Here is a 23,752-nt window from a genome sequence, read left to right as displayed (position 1 = left end):
AACTGATAATAGAAATTTCAAAATTTTCGATGGAAGACTGAACTTCCCCGCGTAACTCTTATTTTCCCGCGATTTTTTTTAATTTCACACACGATTTCATTTCATTTCAAAAACCTTTCAGTGAAAATTCAGCTAAATACATTGAGTAATATGCTAGATACTGCATTGAAAGAAGTCCAAAACAAACAAATTTTCTGAAAAATGTATCCAAGTCTCAAAATTTTAAGAGACGTCTTATCTCGGCAGATAGTGAGATAATTATCCTATCTATAATAGAAAGTAACGAGAGAAAATATCAATGCAATTAAAAGTTTTGGGAGTGAAAAGTTGTAGACACACGAACACAAGCTATCGCGACTTTACGGCAAACCCAGTATCCAGAAGGGGGTGAAGGTTGGCTGGTTACGCTGGGTAGGACATGTTGCGAGAATGCCGGACGACTGTCCTACAAAACAGGTGTTTGCTGCTAATCCTGTAGGAACGAGATGAGCAGGGGCGCAACGAGCAAGGTGGTTAGACCAAATGGAGCGTGATCTGGCAAATGTGGGATGTCCAAGAAATTAGAGAACGGTCGCCATGGACCAAGTGAATTATGTTCATCAAGTTATGTCGTGTGACGGGGAACTATGTTAAAAAATAAATGTATATGTCTACATGAATTCATTAAGAAATAGTCGATGTTATTGTAGTATGATCGTAGTGCTGAACATGGAACCGGAATACGAAAACAATAGTTTTGACCGATCCAACAAACCTTACCATCGGAGAGGAGTTGTGTTTAAAGTAGACGCTCTCTGGAGCCACTCTTGATGAAATTATTCTCCTCGTACGACGGGCATGAACCCCCTCTTTTTCGAATTTCACTGAATCTGCGGATGAAAGGCTATTAGTTACATTCAGAGCAGACATTTTTCAAGCATCATAGTTGACATGGTTGCTGATTTTCCGTAGTCACGTTGACTACTAGTCAAGCTTCAAGGGACTAGAAAAGCTTGACTTTCGTCATGGATTTCTGTTCACGTGACGGATGTTATTTTTCAAACGACGGTCGTCAAGCAAGTTGACGGCGTCGGTTCAAAGCATTTTATGTATGATTCAAAAATTTGTGTGTATTTGGATTGCTTGTTGGGCGATTTGCCAGTGTCAAAAACAAATAAAATTCAAATACAAAAAGTACTACCAATTGCGGAATTACAATATTGTAAATGAATTTTTATATAAATTATTATTAAAGGCAATTTTTTGCGTATAATCGATATTGTCCTTCTAGTCCCTAGCGAATTCTCATCGGTCGTCACAGTTAATGTTACGTTCGAAAATGTCCCGGTCCCGAACTATCCTGGACTGATCTCCAAAAACGGAAACGATGATCGTTGTTTTCAGATTTTTTTCCAGCCATGATCATAACGAAGCTTGTGTTTTTCGGCGTCGTCTTAAGATGTTTTTTTTATCTATACATTATTCCGTCACAGTCAAAAAGACGACGATGGGCTGAAGGCGACTATGATCTTCCGACGCTTCATTTGACTGAAGGTTGAGGCGAGATTGTTTGCTTGGTTACTCATTTGAAGGCGTCTGTTATGAATGCGACTGCTTTAAATTTTTCACAGTCACAGTTTTATGACTCTGCTACATTGTTCATTTACTGGTTACATTGTTCATTTACAAAAACAAATCGAATCACATTTCATTGACTTGGAAGACGTGAACTTCACAAATTTTGAAAATTTTTAATTTGCAAACATTCAACTTTTCTCTGTTACAAAAAAAATTAAAAATGTTTCTTCTTCTAGAAATTGTTGTCAACACTGCACTGTTTGATTACACACGAATTCAAGTACGTACTACACAGAAAAAAATTTCTAAAAGTATACGGAATCTAAAACACGAGTAGTCTAATTTTTTACAAGTGTAAATCGAAGACGATGTAATTTTCAACTCCTTTTGATGTAATTTTAGTCTTTTTTCAAAAAGTGAATAGAAATACATTGTTTTGCTATAATTTTACATTCCGTGATGTAAAAATCAAGCGGTCGATGAATTTTATATCACAAACAGTGTAAAATTGTATGTTTGATTTAAAATTAAATGGAAATGTGCAACTTGTGTGGAGCGCGTCGGATAAAAAGTAAACAAGTAAGAAAATGATTCGAAAACGAGTCGTAGGCGTAGCTCTAGCATTTCCAGAATCCTTCAAAAGCTGGTAGGTTCATAATTATGTCATATTGAAAAAAGAATGCTGTTGAAATTAATCAGTTTTCTCTCCATTGCAGCAAGATCCGATTTTTCGCAGCGGCAGTAATTTTTCGGAGAAAGTTTCGTCAGGCGAAGGTGACGCTGACCGAAAAATAATGGTGTTCTGGGACGAATCGAGGATCCTGGTGACTGCCATCTGTATAACATCACCGTGCTGGGAATCATCGGATGAAACAAAAATTCCAGGCTGACGCTGTGCGTGATGGTGTATATCTTTTTAGGTTATTTTTGGAAATATATGCGAAATTAAAATTTTAAAAGCAGCGTATTCATTCATAGACAACAGCAAAACCTGAATATTTAGCAAAGATTTCTAATATTTACGATAATAAATTTTAAAATTTACTCCCAAGTGTATTTTTACCCGACGGCTTTCGTCGCCCGATTTCGTGCATTGTTTTCGATCTAAATTTACACGCCTCAAAAATTACATTCTTGAAAAAAATACATCGTGATAGAATTTTACATCAAAATCGATGTTCCGTTTTCGTGCATCGTTTTCGGTCTAAAATTACACGAATTTTTCTTGCTGTGTAGACATGAAAAGTGTGTTTTTGTTTTGCATATTTTGACTAATAAAAAGGGCATACAAATCCGATTTTTCGAATCTGTGATAAAATTTCTCAAAATAACTATGTAGAATCAATCACATATGTATGTATTTCTCTGTGATATCCATCAACTTTGCTTTTGGCATATTGTGTTGTAAAAGTACTAATTAATTTTTTTTCATAGCTTCGTTATTGAACAAGATAAATTACTTTTTTTTATTCACAAAACAAAATATTTCATAGCTTCATAACGAAGTAGTCGGAAAAAATTGTTGGCATAAGGTTTTTTATCTGTAGGAAATCCGCAAAAAGTAGTGGAGGTTATGGAGTTTCGAGAAATTCTATGCATTTGAACGTTTTTTTTTTTTTCATTTCGAACAAGTTTTCTTCGTCTGTTTATTTCAACATTTATCATTCCTGATCGCGGTCTACTTCGATTTATTTCTCCTCATCGTGTGTTATATTTATCTTTATTACGCTAGATTCAATTGTAATTATGTAAGTTCATTAATCTTTTATTACACTGCAGTGTTAGCAACATGGATTAGTTTGAATCGGTGAATATGGTAATCTGCGTATTTTTCTCTCTATCTGTTTAGTTCTCAGCCTGGTGTGACATGCTTTTGGGGCCTCTCTAGGTCGCTTTCAATTTTTACAATTCGATTCGATGATTCTGGCAACGACTTAAACCTCCACCTAAGTTGTTTTCTGTTATAGCTCTCTACCACACTTAATTGCGTCTAAATGTTGCATTGTAAGGGATAGTAGAGGAAGTTCAAGTATTCAATTTTTCGTATTTAATCCTTTATTTAGACTAAGACAGATAGGCAACGAAGTTTACGGGATGGGTGCGCTTTTTTAACTTATTGGTGATGATGAACAACATCAATATAGATCTATTAATTCTGAGCATAGAAAATTATGTGAACAAAAATGTACATCTCACTGTCTTAATTTACAATTATGGAACAAATATAAGAACTTTCAAACTTTTTATGATCAAGCATTATTTTTATTCATTTTTTGCTTATTTTTTAATGTGTCACAGCGCTAACTTTTGTTGAGAAAGCAAGGTAAACTTCTGCCTTTTTTAAACCATGAAATGAAATCATTGTTATGTTACGATAAAACGTTTGTTTCTTTTTTATGATGCAATAGTTCAACGATGATCAACAGAAAGGAAGGAAGTTGTACTGCTAAAGATGTTGCACGTTCGTAGTTGACATTTTTGAGATTTTTAGAACTTCACCCTTGGGGTTGCTTTTACGATGTTATCAATTAGGCTGGGATTTTCAATTTACGGTTACAAAAATTAGTAATCATAATCAAAAACTCACGCCATGTAAGCATTTATGCAAATAGCGTATATTTTCTCGCAGTAAGATGCTTAGTTTTTAACAGAAAAAGGAATCTCGCAGTATTTGCCGAAATAAATTTATGCTTCCCTTTTTGCTGAGTTATTTGCATAATTTTTCGAGCGAATCCATGAGCAGCTATCTATCGTGTGATGATGAATGGGTTCGCCTCTTCTTCCTTTACCTCCAACCCTTTACCAAATCATACACCCCATTCGAGTTCAACTTTCCGAACTAGATGAAAGAAGGGTAGAAACCCCTAATCGGAAAAGTGTCGTTTCTAATGTTTGTTTCAAATTTTTACCGTTACCGGTACAACTTCACATACCCACAACCACTTTCCCCCATAAATCAAGGATGTGAATTGTGTTTGATGGTGAAGGAAGAATGGTGCTCTAGCAAAAGGTTCGGAATTGAGCCAAAAGGATGATTGTGGTTTTCCGTAAAGGTTTCCCAGCGGAATCTGTTGTGGCTTTGCGGGGTTGAGGTGGAGCTCTGTGGTGGGGGAGTACCTTTTGGTGTTTCTTGTTGTATAGATTTATTATTGCTGTATTGTTGTTTTATTTCGTGTTATCTCCGCACAGCACCAATTTTCGACATTTGCTCTTGTCTATCCGGTTGTTTATACTTCTGAGAATATTTTTATGAGGCATTCAAAAGGCGATAAGTTACGAATAATTTAAAAAAAATGCAAATGAACACTTACCGATTTTTAAATAACTATTAAACATCAAAATTTTCCTTTTTTTGCAGAGTTTGTTCAGTTTAAAAAAATGTCATGATTGTAAAAAAACGGCAAACTTTTAATTATTACTTCAAATCTATACAACATACATTTTTAAATTTGAGTAAAATAACAATAATGACGATCCAGATTTTTTTTAATGGGGATGAAGAAGCAGATATCCTCCTTTCTTCCTTTCGGCATCGGTTTAATCTTTTAAATTAATTTGTGTTACAGGCAAAGATGACAGGCATAATGAAAGCAATTCTCGACAACTTGATGTTTCAATTGTATTGTTATTCATAGTCTTATTGACCAACAGTATTTTTTGTTTCGTTTCTATAAGCCTAGTTCTAATCTGTAACCTGTAATCATACATCTTACAACTTAAAATTTACATACATTATTTTCAAAATATCACACAAATTTAAATCCTTTCTTTATTTGTTTCACTTACTACATACTTTCGTTTTTCCTAAACGCTTAAAATAATTTTACTGTTAAACTCGATAGTTGAACCGTGTCTTCGGAGAAGGTAAATCAATCTATTTTCTTACCAAAATGGATTGATTTTCGTAGATGAAAAAAAAACATGTATCTGACCTTCATTTTCTAGAGCAACACCATGCAGAGAAAGATCTATATCAAACTACGTGGTTCTCTCGACTACGGGTTTGCATATTCATTTATAAATTTTGATTTACTATCAAATTTTTCAATATCTCAGCTATAACATCGGCAGGTGCTATTATCTATCTAAAGAACGTTGATATCTTGCTGCTTAGTTTCATTTGAATCTATTTTCTTCAACACCAGTGCAAACGCAAAAAAAATGTGAATGCTTTCGACTGTTTTCTATAAACACGGATACTAAAATAAATATGATAAATCTGATTTATTGCGTTCATACGCATTTAAAAATTAAAAAAAAAACTAATTGAAAACAAAACTAATGTAGAACAGCTGAATGTAAGGAGAAAACAGTTCTCTAAATGACAAATGCTATGTCATTGCTCAACAACGTCGATTGCTTGATCTATTTTTTTGCTGAACTCTCTTTAATACTCATTTTATCGACCATTTTTGTAAGCGCTGGTTGATTATTTTTATTGTTCATGGTGTTGCCACTGGTGCCGGAACTGGATAACGCTGAAATCGCTGATGACTTAGATGCTGCCGAAGCTGTTGTGGTTGTTGTAGTGGCCGTTGTAAGCGGTGCTGATGTGGTGGACAGTTTTGAAGCGACTGTGTTGGTAGGACCAGTATTGGACCATGCTGTTATCGATGAGGATGTTGCAGCTGTTTGAATGTCTGAAGAAGAAGATGACACCATCGAGAGAGGTTGCGCAGTTGCTGATGATGGTGCTACTGTAACAGGAGGTGCTGCGCCGGAATTTACCGACGGTGGCGTAGCAGTAATGATTGTTGAATTCTGATTAGAACGCCAAACGCCGGGTACTTGAGGGGTTTTAAGTGGCGTGTTGCAACACAATGGAGAAAGGACACATTTGCTCTCAGCTGCGCTTCTGGGGTGTAATCTATCAGGAGAAAGTGCTCGCCGAAGTAGAGGAGAACTTGGTTCAGCAGTTTTAGCTCGAGGAAAACTTTTCTTTGCCGGTGGTGTTGGCGATCCAGTTATGGCTACGATGCCTGGAACACCAGATTGCGTTGATGAACTGGAAGCATTCGGTAGAACTCCAGGACTGTACGACTGTGTTGTATTGGATGAACCATGCGGATGGACCACGGGGAATGCTAACGGACTGGAGGAACGCGTTGGTGAAGCTGGAAGTGGCGAAGGACTAGGTGTTCGTGCTAGTGGAGACAATGGCATGTGATCGGCAGATTTTCGTCGATTTGGCCGACCGGCGGCTGTTGTTGCCGAGTGTAGAGCTTTACTACTAGCAGCACATGGCGAAGAATGGAGCTTATGCTTCAAAACATGCAAAGTCGATGGCCGCTGATAGAGAGGGGCTCCGTCGTTGTATGTGAGAGTACCTGTTGGAGTACTGGGAGCTGAAGTGCTAGGCGATGATGAAGGTGACGATTGATAAGCGCTGATCGTATTCAACGGCGATAGACTAAGCCTATTAACAGGGGATGCCGTCAACGAGGTTGATGGAACCGCTTGAATAGCATTTAACTGAGTATTTGCGGTTGTTGCCAAATTTGGTTGACTACCTTGAAGCCGCGCAAACGACTGGAAACTTCGACTAGGTGGTACTGATGTGGGCGATTGGATTCCCGCTACCATCTGTTGCATTTCGGCACTTGCTCGTTTACTACTGATGCGTCTAAATAAGGACGTTTTTCTTTTCTTTTCGTTATCTTTTTTCTGCTTTCTTCGACTATGTGTACTCTTTTTTGCAAATTTGCTCTGCCACGGTTCTCGCTTACGACCTCCACTCTGAATACTGGTATGTTCCAAAGGAGTTGCTCTTAAACTAACAAGCTCAGCACCACCCAAAAGAAGCTGTAATACCTGTGTATGGTATAAACCTTGCACAGCTTCTCCATTCACATGAGTTATCAAATCGGCAGGCCTCAAACCGGCTTCAAAAGCAGGACTTCCTTCGTCAACGGCCATCACTAAATGATGCATTGTATAAAAATCTGTATCACCGTAATAAACTCGAATTGTGTGAACGGTAAAGCCAAAACCACGGGGTCCACGTCGTATAATCATCGGCGGTTTAAGATTAGTGACTAGAGGACTCAACTCCCGACATGGCGAAGTGTCACGTGAACTAGCAGTACTGGAGCAGTTGCCTGCGGAATGCATAGTTGAGGCCATTCCGGTACTACAACCAGATGATGAAGACAAGTTTGAAGCAGTAGTAGTAGCATTATGAAGTCCAACACCACCTCCCATGATTCCGCTTATTCCGCTAGGTCCCGCAATAATAGCCGTTGAAGAGTCGTCTGATGAGGCGGCCATTAAAGACAATCCCAGTGCTGAAGCGCTTTTAACGATATGGCGAGCATTGTTGTTCAAATTGTTCAATGAGCTTGATGGTGATGTGTTAACTACTTGGGAGGGTGTCGATGAAGATGTTTCGTGACCGCTCTGATCGTCTTCTATGGAAATAGAAAATTTGGGTAGAATCCCACGATTGTGAACTGTTCGTCGTTTCCGTTGAATTTGTGGCGACACGTCGTCACTGTCAGTTTGCGAAGATTCCGGTGTCGAGAGCTGTTTTAGTGATGACAGCGGGTAAAAATCACTGAAACGTTTATTGGTTTCTGGAGTTTCTGGAGTCGTGGCCAATGGCGGCTGCTGAAGATGTTGAGGCCGTAGATTAAGATGACTTATGAAATCTTCACGATCAGGAGTTGCCAGTTCTGGTAAATATTCCAAATCTGGAGTTGATGGCATCTTGTATCTAGATGGATTGGTATTAAACTTACGCAGATCCGGAGTGATGATAAGTTTGCTGACGTCGGGAATGGGCTTCGGTTTAGTGATATCAAATCCATCTTCAAATAGAGACGGTAGCTGTGATTTCTCTTTTGCCAACGATGAAATGGGAAGTGCACTCGGTAGGGGAGCTGCAAGCGATTCCTGTAGTTGAGCTGCTAAAGCCGATGTATTTTGTACCGATGGAATACTATGCTGTTTCCTATATTGTGGCGAATAGGAGTTGAATGAACCGAAAAGCGGTGAGTCTTCCATGTCATCCGTATCATCATCACATATATCATGATTGTACCGATCGACCCGCGTATCAAAGTAACTTGTATCTTCTTCGTTGTCTAGTTGAGGTACAAACTCAGCTTTCTGTCGCAATAAATTGTTCCAATCTAAGCCATAGAAGTAGAAATGCTCCTTCACTTCATGTGCACCACCCGTTCCCAGTCGATCTCTTGGCAGATGTTGCAGTAACGCTGAAATCAAATCTTTCACCTCGTCCGGAATGGGCCAATCATCATTATCCGGCCATTCTATATCATCATTGACCGTGTGTGCAAACAGCTCTTCTGGAGTCTCCCCGAAAAACGGAACACAGCCAATAAGAAATTCATATAATATAATTCCCATGGACCACCAATCCACGGGTTTTCCGTAACCCTGTCGCAAAATTACTTCCGGAGCAATATACTCAGGAGTTCCGAAAACCTGCTTATCCGAAAATTGTCTTGTTTCACTATCCAAATATCCTTCGTACAAATTGGTTGCTAGCGACATTAAACCCATCTTAGACAACCCAAAATCAGTCAACTTGATATGACCTAGAGCCGTGATTAAAAGATTGTCAGGCTTTAAATCTCGATGAACGATCCCATAACTGTGCAAATATTCCACAGCCAGTACTGTTTCGGCAAAATAAAATCTCGCCATATCAAATGGTAATGGGCCGATATTCTTCAACAAAGTGGCGCAATCTCCACCCTCTACGTATTCCATCACTAAACAAAGATGCTTTTTAGTTTCAAACGAACAGTACATGCTGACGACAAAAGGGTTATCCGCGAAACTCAGAATATCCCGCTCGGCGAACACCTGCTCCACTTGGTTTCGTAACATCAAACTATTTTTGTTGATTTTTTTCATGGCGAATCTTTGTCGAGTTTGCTTGTGCTTGACTAAGTAAACCGCTCCGTAGGCCCCGTTAGAAATTAACTTCAGAATATCGTAGTCTTTTTCGTTCGGCACTGTGCTAGTCATGCGGGCTTTCAGAGTTTTACTGTTATTCGCTGCCATGCCACTTGTGTTAGAACCTATACTCGTATTGTTGTTATTGGACTGGTTTTGATTAATAGTACTAACAGTGCTATTGTTAAGCGATCCTGCACCCTTTGGAGTGCTGCATGTTAGAGAACCACTGCGCCTTTCTCCCAAAAGTGACTGATTGGGAGAAATGTATGAGTTATTATTATCCGAGGAATCACCACCACAATTGGTGGTGTCTAGAGATGAGTTTAATGAAACCGATTCCATCAGCTCTTCTTGCAACTCTGCCATAGGATCTCGATTCAGTCCGAGTTTGGTAATGATATACTGCGGAATGTCTGCCTTAATGCCTTGGGTAACCTTTGCCTGTCCCTCAGCTACCTCAAGTAATCGATAGAACTCTTCCGGATCGAATTCAAGACATTCCAACAGTCTCGCCGGGCGGGATATTATTAGTAACAGTTTCTTTATGACCGCTGTTATCTCCGGGGCAGCTTCCGGTGATTTTTCTTTTGTTTCCATAAGAAGACGTTCCAGGTTCTCGTTCATTTCATAAAAGTAACGTGATGTAATGAGTTTTGCGTGCGATTTATGAAGACAATCGCGTGCCATTTCCAGCACTTGATGGTGAACAAAACGCATAATCGGTTGCGAGATTCGAGCACTATCGTTGATGATGTTTTTATTTTCATTTATGAAATGTGATAACCGTTCTTCCATCTGTTGGGTTGCTTTTGGAAAGCGTTCTTTATAGAAGGTATTCATAAGGGATATTTCGTTGTCCGTAATCGGACTATGGGAAGGACTACTGAGGCTGCGGGATCGTGGACGATGAATTGGGGATCGACAACCGCAAACATTGTTTAATTCATCCTTACAGCTACTTCCAGATTTCATTGAATGAGGACTGTTGCAGTGGGTTGGTTGTGATTGAAGACTCAGCGGCTGATGCGTCGAATGTTGTAGATGGATAGCATGCGGAGATACTGGTGGATTGAATCCACTGCTACCGCTATGAGCATGTGAGTGATGTTGGTGCAACTGGTGGTAGAACGGGTGGTGGTGATGATGGTGGTACACATTACGGCCTTCCAAACCTGGGTTGCTATCGTTACTCGAGAAATGTAGAGACAGCATATGCAGATCATCATTGGTCGGAACCGGTGGAAATTGATGAAGTTTTTCCTGACTGGAGCATTGCGAAGAAATATTGGAGCTGCCAGGTGTAGTCACGTAACCAGAGCTTGGTAGTGAAGCAACAGACCATCTTCTACTGTCGCTATTTTTGTTGGTTATTCTTTTTATAGGAACAAAAGGGAAGTGGATTGTGCTTGGCGAGTTGATTCGAGGACTGTCAATTGGACTAGCGGGAATGGGTGAATGAGATCGCGGTGAAATGTTTGCCACAAAACTAAGCCGATGTCGAGCTACAGCGCCACTTCTTGCTGCCGAGGAAGAAGTTGATCGACGTTGTCCAAAGCCTCCTTCTTTGGAAGTAATCGATAATGTTGGTGCAGAGTTTCCAAGCGTAGAATTACGAACTCGAACGAGATTGGAAATGTCGCTTCCGCTACCAGAATATCGAAGCGAGTGGGAATGTTGTGGTTTATAAGATGATTTTCGATAGGAAGCTGACTTCTGCAATCCTGATCCAGATGATGGTCGCAGCACAACAGCAGCTGGTGGAGCCGTAGTAGATGTTGGAGACGGCGCTATAGTGGTTATAACCGGGGCCGTCAGTGCACTAATCGGATGCGTTCCAGGTAAAGCTTTGGCCGGTAAATCGACCGCAGCATTACTCAAAGCTGATGATGGTGCCGGAACGGACGACGATTTCAATAAGCAAGGTTTCGGGTGTTGCGGTTCAATCTTTACCGATGATTGTGGTTGTATCTTTTTTATACTGGATTTTGATGGGCTCCCAGGAGGTTTCATTTCTGGATCAACTTGTTTCGCAGAACTACTATGTGGTGGTTTTGATGCCGATACTATTACAGGATTAGCAGAAACAGCAAGTGATGGAGATATCACTGATGGCATAGCAGCAGTTGTTCTAGTTGTTTGATCCTTCTTAGGTATGGACGGTTTTGATGTAGTTTTGCTTTTGGCTGTATCAACTTGTTTCGTGCATGGCGATTCATCTCTTTTAACAGCCTTTTGATCGGAAACTTTCTTACTAGCGCCCTCCGCAGTGCTCTGACTTGGTTTGTTCACCTCAAGATCGTCGAAGTTTAAAGATCGTACAGTAGGTGATGATTTGCATCGATCCTTGTTTGTATCGTTTTCAGTGAATTTCGATTGATGAACTACTTTGGTTTCATTCTTCGAATCACTTGAATTATTACTGTTATTTGCCACCGATACCACAGTCGCTGGAATCGAACTAGTCAAATTACTAGCTGTGGTTGGAACAGCTGAAGTAGAAGACACTGACTGCTTACTCGCAGGTGCACTGGATGCCCTTTGACTCATGGTGGTGTTTCGTTAATGGATTTTGAGCACCAACAGTAGAACGTCACACACAAACGTTGAGGCGATTATGTGGGTAACCTCTCCACACAATGCACACCACAAAACCAGTTACGCCTCGGCCGGTTGGCACGTTAGATTGCCACTGTTTACTGCAGCTTTAGATGTAATCAAAGTATCTAAAGTGGATATGTATAAATATTGATCAGTTGTTCTACCAACTTAATCTGAACTACATCATAACTTTGAACGTTTCAATGCCAAATCGATGTACACTGAAAGTTTCAAAATTTCAAGGCAGTCTGATGGAATATTCCCAAAACCACTATTTGCACTTACCTGTAATGTGAAAACATCATCTTGAGGCCGCAGAAAACGTGCGCTAGACAAGTTTTTCAATGTTGTGATCGGTTCTCTATTGATAGACCAGTCTCGCTTTTCGAAACTGGTAATGGGGATGACTCAAACCATTATGCCTGTAATAAAAAAAAAATAGGAAACAATTAAGTAAAATACTTTACCTCTCATTTATTTAACAATTACTTTAGTTTATTGTGTTCCGTTTGATAATTGTATGCATCGTTCTATTCCGGTTGGATCCATCATATCAGTTAACCTGTTGGATAAGTCAAAAAGGCTCAATTAAATTCAGCTATAAGGTTGCTTGTTACAGAACTTTAAAATCTCTGATGATTAATTTTACAATATATCCTAGTATCGTTACCGGATTTAATGGAATTTTTTAATGCGTATTTATACATTGGAAAATTTAAATACTCCCACAATTGGTGAATTATGCATAAAAAAACCAATTCAAATAACAATGTTAAACCTCTTTCGTCATTCAACACTGACACTTTGGAGCAGTTTAAGGACTTTTCTACTCCGATGATGATAACTTTGAACGGTTCGTTGCAGACTAACTAAAGTCGACTAACCGATCGTTCTTACTTATGACTCGGCAATTCGCTTTCTGCCACAATAAACATTACTCACAGGCATTTCCCTTTTGGCAGCAGCCAGCCGAAACGCATCTGATTCTGCTGCTGCTCGATGGTGGTAAACTATAGGTTTTTCTGGTTTTTTTCGCATTGTGGAAGCCCATTTTTCTACACTGTGAAATTTTTGGTTTTTTACGTAGAAATTAAGGATTAGTTGGTACTTTAAAATTTCAGATTTCTTAGTAAAAGATTTATGTAATAAGGAAACATTAAAAAAGACTTTTCGACAGATGGCTTTGTCAGCAAAAGTAGCAATTCTTGCTTTAAAGAAATAGTAGTAATAATTGCCGTGGCCGAAGTAATTAATTTCTCAGAAAAAAAAATTACAGATTTATATCTACTAGTTAGGACTCAATGAATGTTGGTAAGATATGTTGTTCAACTATTCGATTGATCAAATTTAGTGTTGAATTGAAGAAACAGAGTAAGAAAACAATAAAAAATCCCATCAGTATCGAATCAAGTATGGTTTAACTTTTTTTTAACTGTGCGTAGCTTTCATATAAACCAGTTCATATGTATGAGTGCTGGAATAAGCGCCGTATATAGTACTACGATTTTCTGAATTAAAAAACAACCCGTTTTAGGGCAAAAAATATCGAACCAACAAACTGAATGCGTTGAACATGTGCCTGATGGTGTCTGCGATGTCGAAGACGAAGATCAGGATACAGGCAAAATTGCAAACAGTTTTTCAAGAGGCACGATCAGACATGCGACGGCTAGTAAGTCATGTCAGACGCAGACGGACATTCGCCCGATCGAGCCGAGAGACGAAATGAGTCATTCATCAGGGTCTATTATTGCAAGATGCGTCGCGCACCCTACCAGCCAATGAAAGGAGCAGGCAGTTAGATATCTACCAGTTTTAAATCAGCACTGATGCCTGTCACCTAATTGAGGGGCTTTACCTCCGAGCGCACTCATCAAGTGGTTTGAAAATAACCCAAGAGCTTTTAGGTAGTAACCCTGGCTGGACTCAACCAAAATATTCGTCACTCATGACATGAGTCGGGGCAAGTGAAATTTTAGGTTGGTAATTTGACACAGTTTTGACGCTGGACGAGGTGATATGAAAGAATTAAATGAAATAAAATATTTTGCCCCTTATTGGACGCAAAACTATTTATTAGTGTTAACTTTGATTATAAAAAAAAATTAAATAGCCCTTTTTAACTGGAATTAGCATAAGTTAGTGTGATCTATCTGCCAATTCAGTGAACAAGTTTCTCTTTAAAAAAAACGAAAAAATAACCAACCTCTGAAACTATGGCAGCTATGGCAGTTGAAAAACAATAAATCCATAGAAAAACTTACATAACAAAAACATAGACAGAAGCTTGTTGCATTTATAGTTAATATTATACAGAAAATAAAGCACCCCGGAGAAGATTAGCTAGAGACAGTGTATAAACAAAAGGAAAAGCGAAGAAGAAAAATCAACTAACGCAGTACACTTCCTCCAGTTACGTGACTTTGACAAGGCTGCACCATATTTTGCACTTTAAGTCGAAGCGTTTTCCTGCTCATATTGAACTTAGGCGGTGTCAATATTTATTTTTGAATTTTAACACCTTCACTCAGAAAAAAGATTTTTTATTTCAAAGGAAAGTGCCGCAAAAACAAAGGATTTTTTCCTTTGATTTTGGGATAAATAAAAATTCCATTGGTTCAAGGACATTTTCCTTTGTTTCAAAGAATTTTTCTTTTGAAAAATCTTTGAGTCAAAATCTTAATGCTTTGAAACAAAAAACAGTTTCATTCGATGCAAAGTTGTTTTCGTTTGCTACAATGTAATTTAGATTTAGATTTAAAAGGATTGGTTCATTGAAATATTTTCCTTTTATTCCAATTGGAAAAAAATATTTTCTGTTGTTCAGAAGTTCCAATTAGGAATTTTGAACAATAAAAAGAAACAATTTACATCTTAAATTCATTTTTATTACAAACTTAACACAAACACTGGTTCACTATAATGGAATTAACCGGTCCTAAATATTGGCCTGAGGGCATTCTTCTTGGACCGCTCAATAAACTTCCGGAAGCAACTCCGGTCATCCAACTGGTGATTGCCGCTGAAGATCGGCCCGAAGAGAATCAGACCGCTGGATTTTGGGCGGAATCAGCCGTGGTCCTGTAACAATGTAAAAGTTTATATAAAATCTTAAATATTCACTTTTTGACTAATGGATTAACACGCACTTACCATGGTATGCATTCCTCATCCTGAATCCTCCTAAATAGCTATCTCTGATTCACTAGTTTTGATTTTTAACACGACCGGCGAAACTTAATTCGAAATTCGGTACTTGCTCAATCCAAATTATCTTCTAAGTTTGAAGTTTTAACTTAAAGAAATTATTCCTTTCTGTTGAAAACATTTTTCTTTGGTTGAAAGAAAATTTACTTTGTTTTAAAAGACATATGCAATTGAAAAAATGTCTTTTGAATCAAAGAATTTGTTTAAAATCAAATTCCAAAATTATTCGGTTCAAAAAATTAATTCTTTCTTTCAAAAATTATTCATTTGAATCAGAACGAGAATTCATTGATTCAAAGAAAACAGGAGTTTGATTAAAAAAACTGAGTGTTTTGAATCAAAGTCAGTTTTGTTTTGTTTCAAAATCCAAGTTTTCTCTGCGTGTTATTTTCAAAATTCTTGCCGGACAAAAAATAACCTAATAGCAGTTTGAAGTTGTTAGCACTATGATCTTAGTCAAATCATGCATTTATAATATAAGCTTATAGCAATCTTCGGAGCAACATCTTTTATCAAATCATCTTCTATTTGTTTTATGATTTGCAAAAAAAAATCAACGTGCCCTAGGGAACAACAGGGCTACCCCAACATATGTACATATGTGTGTATGCCAACACACCGAGGCAGACCCATTTTTAGTGCACTTTGACACGATTATTGGCTCCCAAATGCGCTGTTGGCGCGGTGCGTCGACTGGAATTCATCTGTGGCCAGTGTGTGTGGGGCAACGCCATTCGGACAGCAGCAGCAAAACGGCCACCCATAGTTATTACCGTTTTTGGTGATGCATAATCCTACGTAACAGAGCAGTACGACGGCGCGCACAAGTTTGTATCAATTCAGTGAACTCTCGCGCTCCTTATCCAGCACCATCATCGTTGTGTATTGGATTCCGGTCTGATCAAACCTTCTAGCGATGGACGTTCTGAAACGGGGAGCTGTTGTTGGCCAAATATGATGATGACCAAACGCTGTCTACTGAACTCACGGTAACGCAACAAGAGTGAACGCATCCGGTTTTGCGGAGAGGTTCTTAAAAAAGCACTATCAGAATTCTGCAATTCATGCTCTTATAGGGTAATGCCACGAACCTTTACGGTGGTCCATGATCTCGTTTCACCTTATTCTAACATGTTTCGTGTACTCTATCATATATTCAACAAAAGACATGATCATCTACCTATAATAAGAAATGACAGTCTTTGCAATACAGTTTTTGAGGTTACGACGAAAACTGATCGTTTTGAAAAAAATTGTTTCGAAAAAACTGTTTGGAAACTAAAACGCTAATTCTCCAAAACCAAAAAAAACCATCATGAGTTCAAAAAAAAAACTGATAACAATATTTGGAGAAACTGTGCAAATTGTTTTTTTATTTACGAATGGTTTTATTAAGGCATTTTCTGTGCAAATTGTAAAAATTGAAAAAAACAATAATTAATATTTAAAATAATTAAGTGTTTAATGCATTTTTTTTGCTACAAACAGTCAATTGCCTAAATATTGTCACTTTTATAAAAGTAACACTCATTTGTAAATTATTCAAAAAATAAAGCCCAACTTTTATTGGTATGATCATAAAATTTTATGAAATTATTCTATCGGTTATATCGGTGAAATTTTATATTCTTTGAGAAAGAACATTTAAGAATTGGAAAATAATAGACGGATAAAAGATTAGAATAAGATGGATGATGCTGAAAATGAGCGGAAGGGTATTTTTAAATTTGAAAAACTTTCATTTCTTTGTTCCTCACAGGTCTACTAAGTTGCAGTGGTAGATACAGATAGAAAGTGTAGCTACCACCACACAATAGTAGGCCATGCGTGGTTCAACTCACAAGCGGAAACTAGCAGTGCAAACGAACAAAAAGATGACATGTGATCGCTCGAAAAAGCTTCAAAAAGACAATTAAGAAAAATTCGATAAATTATAAAAATATTCAAAGAATTCCAAGAGCAAAAAACTAACTGTGGAAAGTGGGACCTTTTGTAATTTTTGTATTCGTTTTTTATTTTTTATTTATGATCGAAAATAGCTCAATTTTACGATTCTGTTTAATGTGGATTGTCCCTCCAAAGAAAGATTTGATTTTTTTAAACGAACACGCTGGCCGCTGTTCCAGCCTAATTAAGCGACGCAAGATAAATCAATTTCTATATCATTCGAGTATGAGAAATACACATGATTCAAAAGATCAATAGAAACAGAAAAAAAGTTTAACGAAATATATGACCACATTTAAAATCGACGAGGAAACAAACCATGAACCACCGCATTATTGTTTAGAAGACCCTCGGACGCATTCGCGTTCATTCGAATTAATTCGTTCATTTCCTCCCCAGCTTCCGTCCGGAAAATGATGGTAGCAACTGTGTGATGATGATCATCATGGTGCTGGCAACGATATGATGAGCATCCATTCTGTCCCATGTTTTAGATGGAATATTATAATTCTAGAACAGACTGTTCGGGTTTTCGGACGAACTTGACCTCTGATGATGTCTGTTTTCATCTCTCACACGGTCTGGTTCAACTTTATTTTGGTGATGATCTGGACAGTTCAGCAAAATGACCATGGATGCAGTTGTCGCGTTGGTCTGCGATCTTGAAATAGTCGACGCAGCTCAATTTAACTATAGGAAAGGATTTCAAATTTTCAAGTTTTGATGCCATTCTCAAAACAAGTAGGTTCAAAAAGCTCACAACTGAATGGAGTTAGATTGATTCATTTGCTTTATTCATTTGACGATACAATGAGGCATGTCGAGGAAATTTTGTTGAAACATTTTATTCATTGTTTTGTTACTCACATACATATCGATAAGAAGTATGTTCAAAACAGCATAGCAATTACATACAGCAGGTATCATTTTCATTCAGAATTCGGTGTCTAGTAGTGTGTTTGCTTTAAGATGAATAAGATAAATTACAAATTGAAAGCTCTCTCACAACAGAGCTCATCCCAACCACAGTAATATCCGATGAATAATCAAAAGCAAGTTAATAAGCAACAGGAAATCACAGATCAGCACGGAAAAAATTGTGTGCAGCTGTTGCATTGTTACGTATGCTTGATTCACCAAATACTAAATGCTAACAACTACCGGTTTGTGATGAACAGTTGACAATTTGCAAAGATCTTGTCTTATTTGTTCTAAAAATGACTCGTGATATCTCTTAGTAACGAGATTTGATGTAGTATGAATTACAAATAAAGAAATGTAAACACCGTTAGGGCGTCTTGGTTAGCTCCTGCTTTGTCCACTCAATCGGTGCTCAGTGCTTTCTCATGTAAATGTAGCTCCACTGCAATATACTGATGGTGATAACGACCCCTTCTTATCGCGGATTGAGTAATATCTGCTAACCCCGGCCACGTTCGCTATATATGTAGGTATAAGTACATACTACAAATGCCTCTCGAGTACCTACTGGACTTGCAGAAATGGTCGTAATTTTGCATAAAAAAAACACAATATTGCATCGCAACTTCCGGCTGGAAAATTCTGCAAAAAAATAATGGATGGGTTTTGAACCAAGACGAAGCTTTTTAGACCCCAGGGTTTGAGAAATTCAAAAATGACCACAAATTGACTCAGTCTACACTGCAAAAAATCGACACTTTGATTTTATGTTTCACCACACATACGCTCTTTGAATTCATTGGCTATATGATACAAATAGGTTTTATTAATTGACACATAACATTAATAATTTTCAATTTTGAAAGATTTCACGAATTCAAAATGGCTGCAATTGGGAAAAAACTTGAGCTGTCGAAGGAGCGTGCAATCTTTGTTTTTGCTTCATACACTTAAAAAATTCTACCGTCTGCGGGAGTACCGGTCGGCCTTTCAACGATGATAACAAGGTAGGACGGTTCACTAAGAAATGAATGATAATCGCTTGCAAAGGTCAGTTATTAATTCAATTGATTTGATTGATTCTATTTCTATCGAAATCATCTGCTTTCAGATCAAAATTATCAAACCTTCGAATTGGATCGAGAAAAAAAAGCTTGAAACGGACAGCTCAGACAATGACCCACCGATGATGGACAGCAGTTGTTGAATTAGAAAAATCATGTTAACATTTTGAGAAATAAATTATATCAACATAAAGAACGAATTTAGAAAACAATCGTCTTCGCAGTTTTAATCGCCAGAATGTAGACTCAAAAACTAACTCCAATCGAATATTTCACACATTTAAAACCTGTGTGAAATTTTATAATGTTTATGTCATACATATACCACTGAAATATTTCCTGAAATCTATGTGTGGCACATATTTTTTAATTGGCAGACAAATTGCAAAAATCTATATAGGCAGACACATACCCCTAATGTGTCGAATTTTTGCAGTGTAGTGTACATATCTTATAGCAAAAACGCTATGCAAAAAAAAACACAGATAACTTTTTATGTCACAATGTTAGTGTTGAAAATCATTAGAATGGGATGTATCTGAGATCAGAAAAGAAAAAATATTTTAAACTGATTAAAACAAAACGTTAGAAAATCAAAAAAAAATCTCTATACTCCAGGAAGACACTTTCTCCGCACTCATATGGAACTATAACGACGCAAATTGTTTCACGCGTATATGTATGTATGGATGTAGGTAGGTATCATTTGATCTAAGTGACGCAGACAAGTGGGTGGTATTAATAAAACTTGATAGTCCTCCCTCAGTCTAGGGGTCACACAACTCGGGGGCCGCCCAGCACTTATTACTACAGGTGGCCGAGGAGCTGGCGAACCGCTGGCTGATGTGCTTCTCATAAAACTTGCTGGCATTGACCGTTGGCAATTTGCGTTAAAAACAAAGTCTCGGCCGTCTTCTCATTTCGTTGATCGGGGTTTTGCCACTCGCCAGCAGGCAGGCAGGGTTGAAACACAAGATTGTGAGAAAGAGGAAATCAAGGGATGTTGTTTGAAACTGAAACATCTCCTAGATCCCCTTCCTATGATTGAGATTTCTATTTATGCGATTTTGCGTAAATACCTTAGATCTAGACAGTACACAAAAAAACCTGCTAGAGAAGTCGGGTGTGCTGAAATTTGAAGATACCACTATGTACGTTTCTAGCAAATATTCGGCAGACTTTTTTAACTTTAAGTTTTTAATTCTGTTTAGCTTACGATGAATAGAACGAGTGCTCCTTAGTTGGGAGACAACATCTGAGGCTGCCACCACTGTTTACGAAAACAAAATTGAAATCGCGCTATCAAATCACAATATCTCGTTTACAGCTCTGTTTCGAAAAAGAAAACCAGGAACATTTGGAAAATTGGAACCAGAATCCATCAGTAATTAGTCCGGATATTTAAGGAAGGTATTTGAAAAAATACAAAACTTTGTTTTGTTAATTTCTTCTGCATGCATGAATAAACATTAATGAAATTTTAAGTGAAGTTACCCACTAGTGTAATGTTCAAGTACATGTGCAAATTTTTGTGACGTTCTGTTAAGTGGTTTTTGAGAAGGTCATTGAATACATTTTTTGGGCAGGATACAGAAAAATTAGTCCCAGTGGGAGACTCAAAAACAGATGGAAATCAACTATTCGTTCATATGGTAAATCGTTGAGGAATCCCTAGAGGATCTACAAGTGTGTTAATTCATTCTAATTTTCACTATTCATGAAGTGAAGATGATTGATTCCAAAAGGTAAGGAATATCGGAGGTTTTATCAAGCGGAAATAAAAAATTTCAACAGAAGATGTGACAAAAAAAACTTTTCTTTCTAGTTCATCTTGATGACATATAAACAAGCCTGACTTCATTTCTGCAAGAAAAAAAGCTGCCCACCGTAGATATAAACAAAATACGGTAGTCAAATCGTGCGCAAAATATTGTAACAGCTAGCGGTAAATATTTTGAAAAATTACGTAAAGGACAGCAAAACAAACTTTTTAGCCTGACAGGTTTCCAGCCACAAACTTTTCATTGACAAGTCTCGCCTGAATGTTCCGGAGATCAAGAAATAAAATCATTAATTTGATGTGACGATCTGTGAAAGCTGCAAATCAGTCAGTCTTACATAAATGAATGGCTAAATATACAAAGAAGGTTGCCTCAAAATGCAACTTTTTTTCCTAAATAACACTTCCATAGATCCTACAAAGTTGATACTACGTTTTGGTTGGATCTGGAATGGTGCAATCAGTCGAAAACAGAAGTGGAGGGATTAAAAGTCAAATGTGTTCTTTTTGTTCCGAAGGAGAACAATCTGCTTAAATTGTCATAACTAGTTTTGAAAGTCATGCTTAAGGAAACAAAGACTTGATTCTCAAAAATATGTAATAGTGAGTGGGACGTAAGAAAAAGAGTAATAACGACTGTTAGAACGTCTCACTGTGGGGCTTTCACAAACCACGGAATGAATTGTCATTTCCTTACAGTAATTAAAAAAAGTCTTCATTTGGAAAAAGGGTGGTTTATAGAATACATTATAGATAGCACGTGTGGTGGCCAAAAATTGAAGTCGATGAACTTCGACCACTTGACAGAACGTCACAAATATTTGCACGTGTGAACAAAACATTGCTATACTCGCTAATTTTGAAATAGGGGAAAAGTTCATATAACGCCCCACGTGGCTAATACGCGCCACCCTTGTTTTGAAGATTCTGAAACATTTTAAGCCTGCAAAACATTACCAATTTGTTTTAAATGCTGCGATACGCCATGGCAAGTATGAATTTTTGCTGAAAATGCCCCTGTGTCGTGATAATTTCACAATTTAGGTTTTTCGTCATTTTGATCTAAACTTTAAAACATTTTCAATAAGGTTTCACCAAGCAGAAAAAACGAATAAGACAATATTTTCTGACGCATCGATAGAGGAGAATCTAAACTATGATTTTATGCTAAAAAATCATACTGAACTCGCAAAGGTATACTTTTTACTGGTATGTTCTATCACGGCCCATGCGCTCGTTATAACGCGCCAATCGTAGTAGGCTGAAAATAGCTTAAATTTTTCAAAAAGGCCAATTTTCATTGAGAATGAACAAAAAGTATAAAACCATATTTTGAGCGTTAATTCAGCCCAAAAAATTTACTTTTCCATTTTTTTTTAAATTTTGATTAGTCCATTTTGGTTTTCTTTTCAGTCAAAGTGTCTGTAAGCAAGCATGGAAAAAATCTGATCGAAGTACATTCAATCTGCAATCCGTGGTGAACTCATTCAACTCTAACTGCCAATCGAAGCAATCGGGAAAGGAAAAATTTAACACACCACAATGAACACTAACGATTGCAATCCCGAATGAATGAACTTTTAATAAGTTCGGGTGAACGAAACGAAGCCCGAAACATTCGCCGCGTTCAATTGGATCGTTTTTTATTTTCACCACGACGTTCGCAAATGATTGTCGAAACACAATCGCCAAACGATTGTAAGATTGCATTCGCGAATGTTTCCGTAACCGGTAAAGGATTGCGCCATCAGGTGCTTGTTTTTCGGCTAATTTTGTGCGTGTTTTAGCCCCCGCGCTCGCTGATGGTTTGTTTTCTCATGATGTTATTTTAATTTATGTTTGAATAGGAACATTCAACATATAATTAGTAAAAGTGTGGACTTTTGCACATTGCGTAGAAAACTAAACTGACAATGGGGGGTTTGAAAATAGGAGGCAAGGACGTCGGCCTGGTGTCGATCAAAGCCGTCGATATTGTTTCAGTCGAATAAACGTCGTCTTAGCTGCTGATTTTCCGGTGCGGAATTTGCTTTTATGTCCCAATGGAATACGAACGCGAAACATACGCACGTATTAGGCTTAACATTTTTATAGTTATTTCAATTAACAATAAAAATTTAAAAAAAATTCGAGCCAATACCTCACAATTTTTTATTTCCTTCCGAAAACCAATTCGAACAAAACAAAACGCCTTCAAGTAGGCAAGCACGTAATCGCCCAGATGTAGGCAGATATTTGAGTGCTATGTCGGCTTACAATATTTATGTGTGGGATTTTATAACTTTTATGTGACGCATATAAAAGTAATAATTTTGTATTATGTATTCTTGCAATCTCAACATAATTAAATGATTATTTGGCAATTTTGGTTAAAAAAAATGTGCCAATAGCCAAAAGCTAAATCCCTAGGCTTCGTAAACAAGAGCGGACATTTTCAAACCCCCCTTTGTCAGTTTAGTTATCTACGCAATGTGCAAAAGTGCTGAATGTTCTTATTCGAACATAAATTATAATAAAATCATGAGAAAACAAACCGTCAGCGAGCGCGGGGGCTAAAACACGCACAAAGTTAACCGAAAAACAAGCACCTGATGGTGCAATCCTTTACCGGTTACAGAAACATTCGCGAATGCAATCGTGCAATCGTTTGGCGATTGTGTTTCAACAATCATTTGCGAATCAATTCACCCAACGATCGTCGTGGTGAAAATAAAAAACGATCCAGTTAACTGCGGCGAACGTTTCGGCCATC

At 37.7% G+C, this 23,752-nt stretch overlaps 1 protein-coding gene across 6 annotated transcripts in view; it reads right to left on the bottom strand.

The window, feature by feature from the left end:
• Window positions 1-3,174: 3,174 nt before the first annotated feature.
• The window catches only part of LOC129743697 (microtubule-associated serine/threonine-protein kinase 1-like), a 65,628-nt gene continuing 45,050 nt past the window's right edge, over window positions 3,175-23,752 (bottom strand). For 3 of the 6 annotated variants that reach the window (XM_055735797.1, XM_055735798.1, XM_055735799.1), the window contains 3 exons: window positions 12,571-12,643; window positions 12,367-12,503; window positions 3,175-12,206 (listed from right to left, as the gene is read on the bottom strand). In XM_055735797.1, coding sequence (XP_055591772.1) covers window positions 5,923-12,030 — 6,108 coding nt within the window. In that variant the 5' untranslated portion in view covers window positions 12,031-12,206; window positions 12,367-12,503; window positions 12,571-12,643 and the 3' untranslated portion in view covers window positions 3,175-5,922. Of the gene's footprint in view, window positions 12,207-12,366; window positions 12,504-12,570; window positions 12,644-12,859; window positions 12,885-23,752 lie in introns of those variants that run through there. The other 3 variants (XM_055735800.1, XM_055735803.1, XM_055735801.1) reach the window with 2 other exon arrangements.

Source organism: Uranotaenia lowii, chromosome 2, assembly GCF_029784155.1.
Source record: "Uranotaenia lowii strain MFRU-FL chromosome 2, ASM2978415v1, whole genome shotgun sequence".
NCBI lineage: Eukaryota > Metazoa > Arthropoda > Insecta > Diptera > Culicidae > Uranotaenia > Uranotaenia lowii.
The sequence above is the reverse complement of the archived record's forward strand: the minus strand, read 5'-3'. Positions and strand labels throughout refer to the sequence as shown.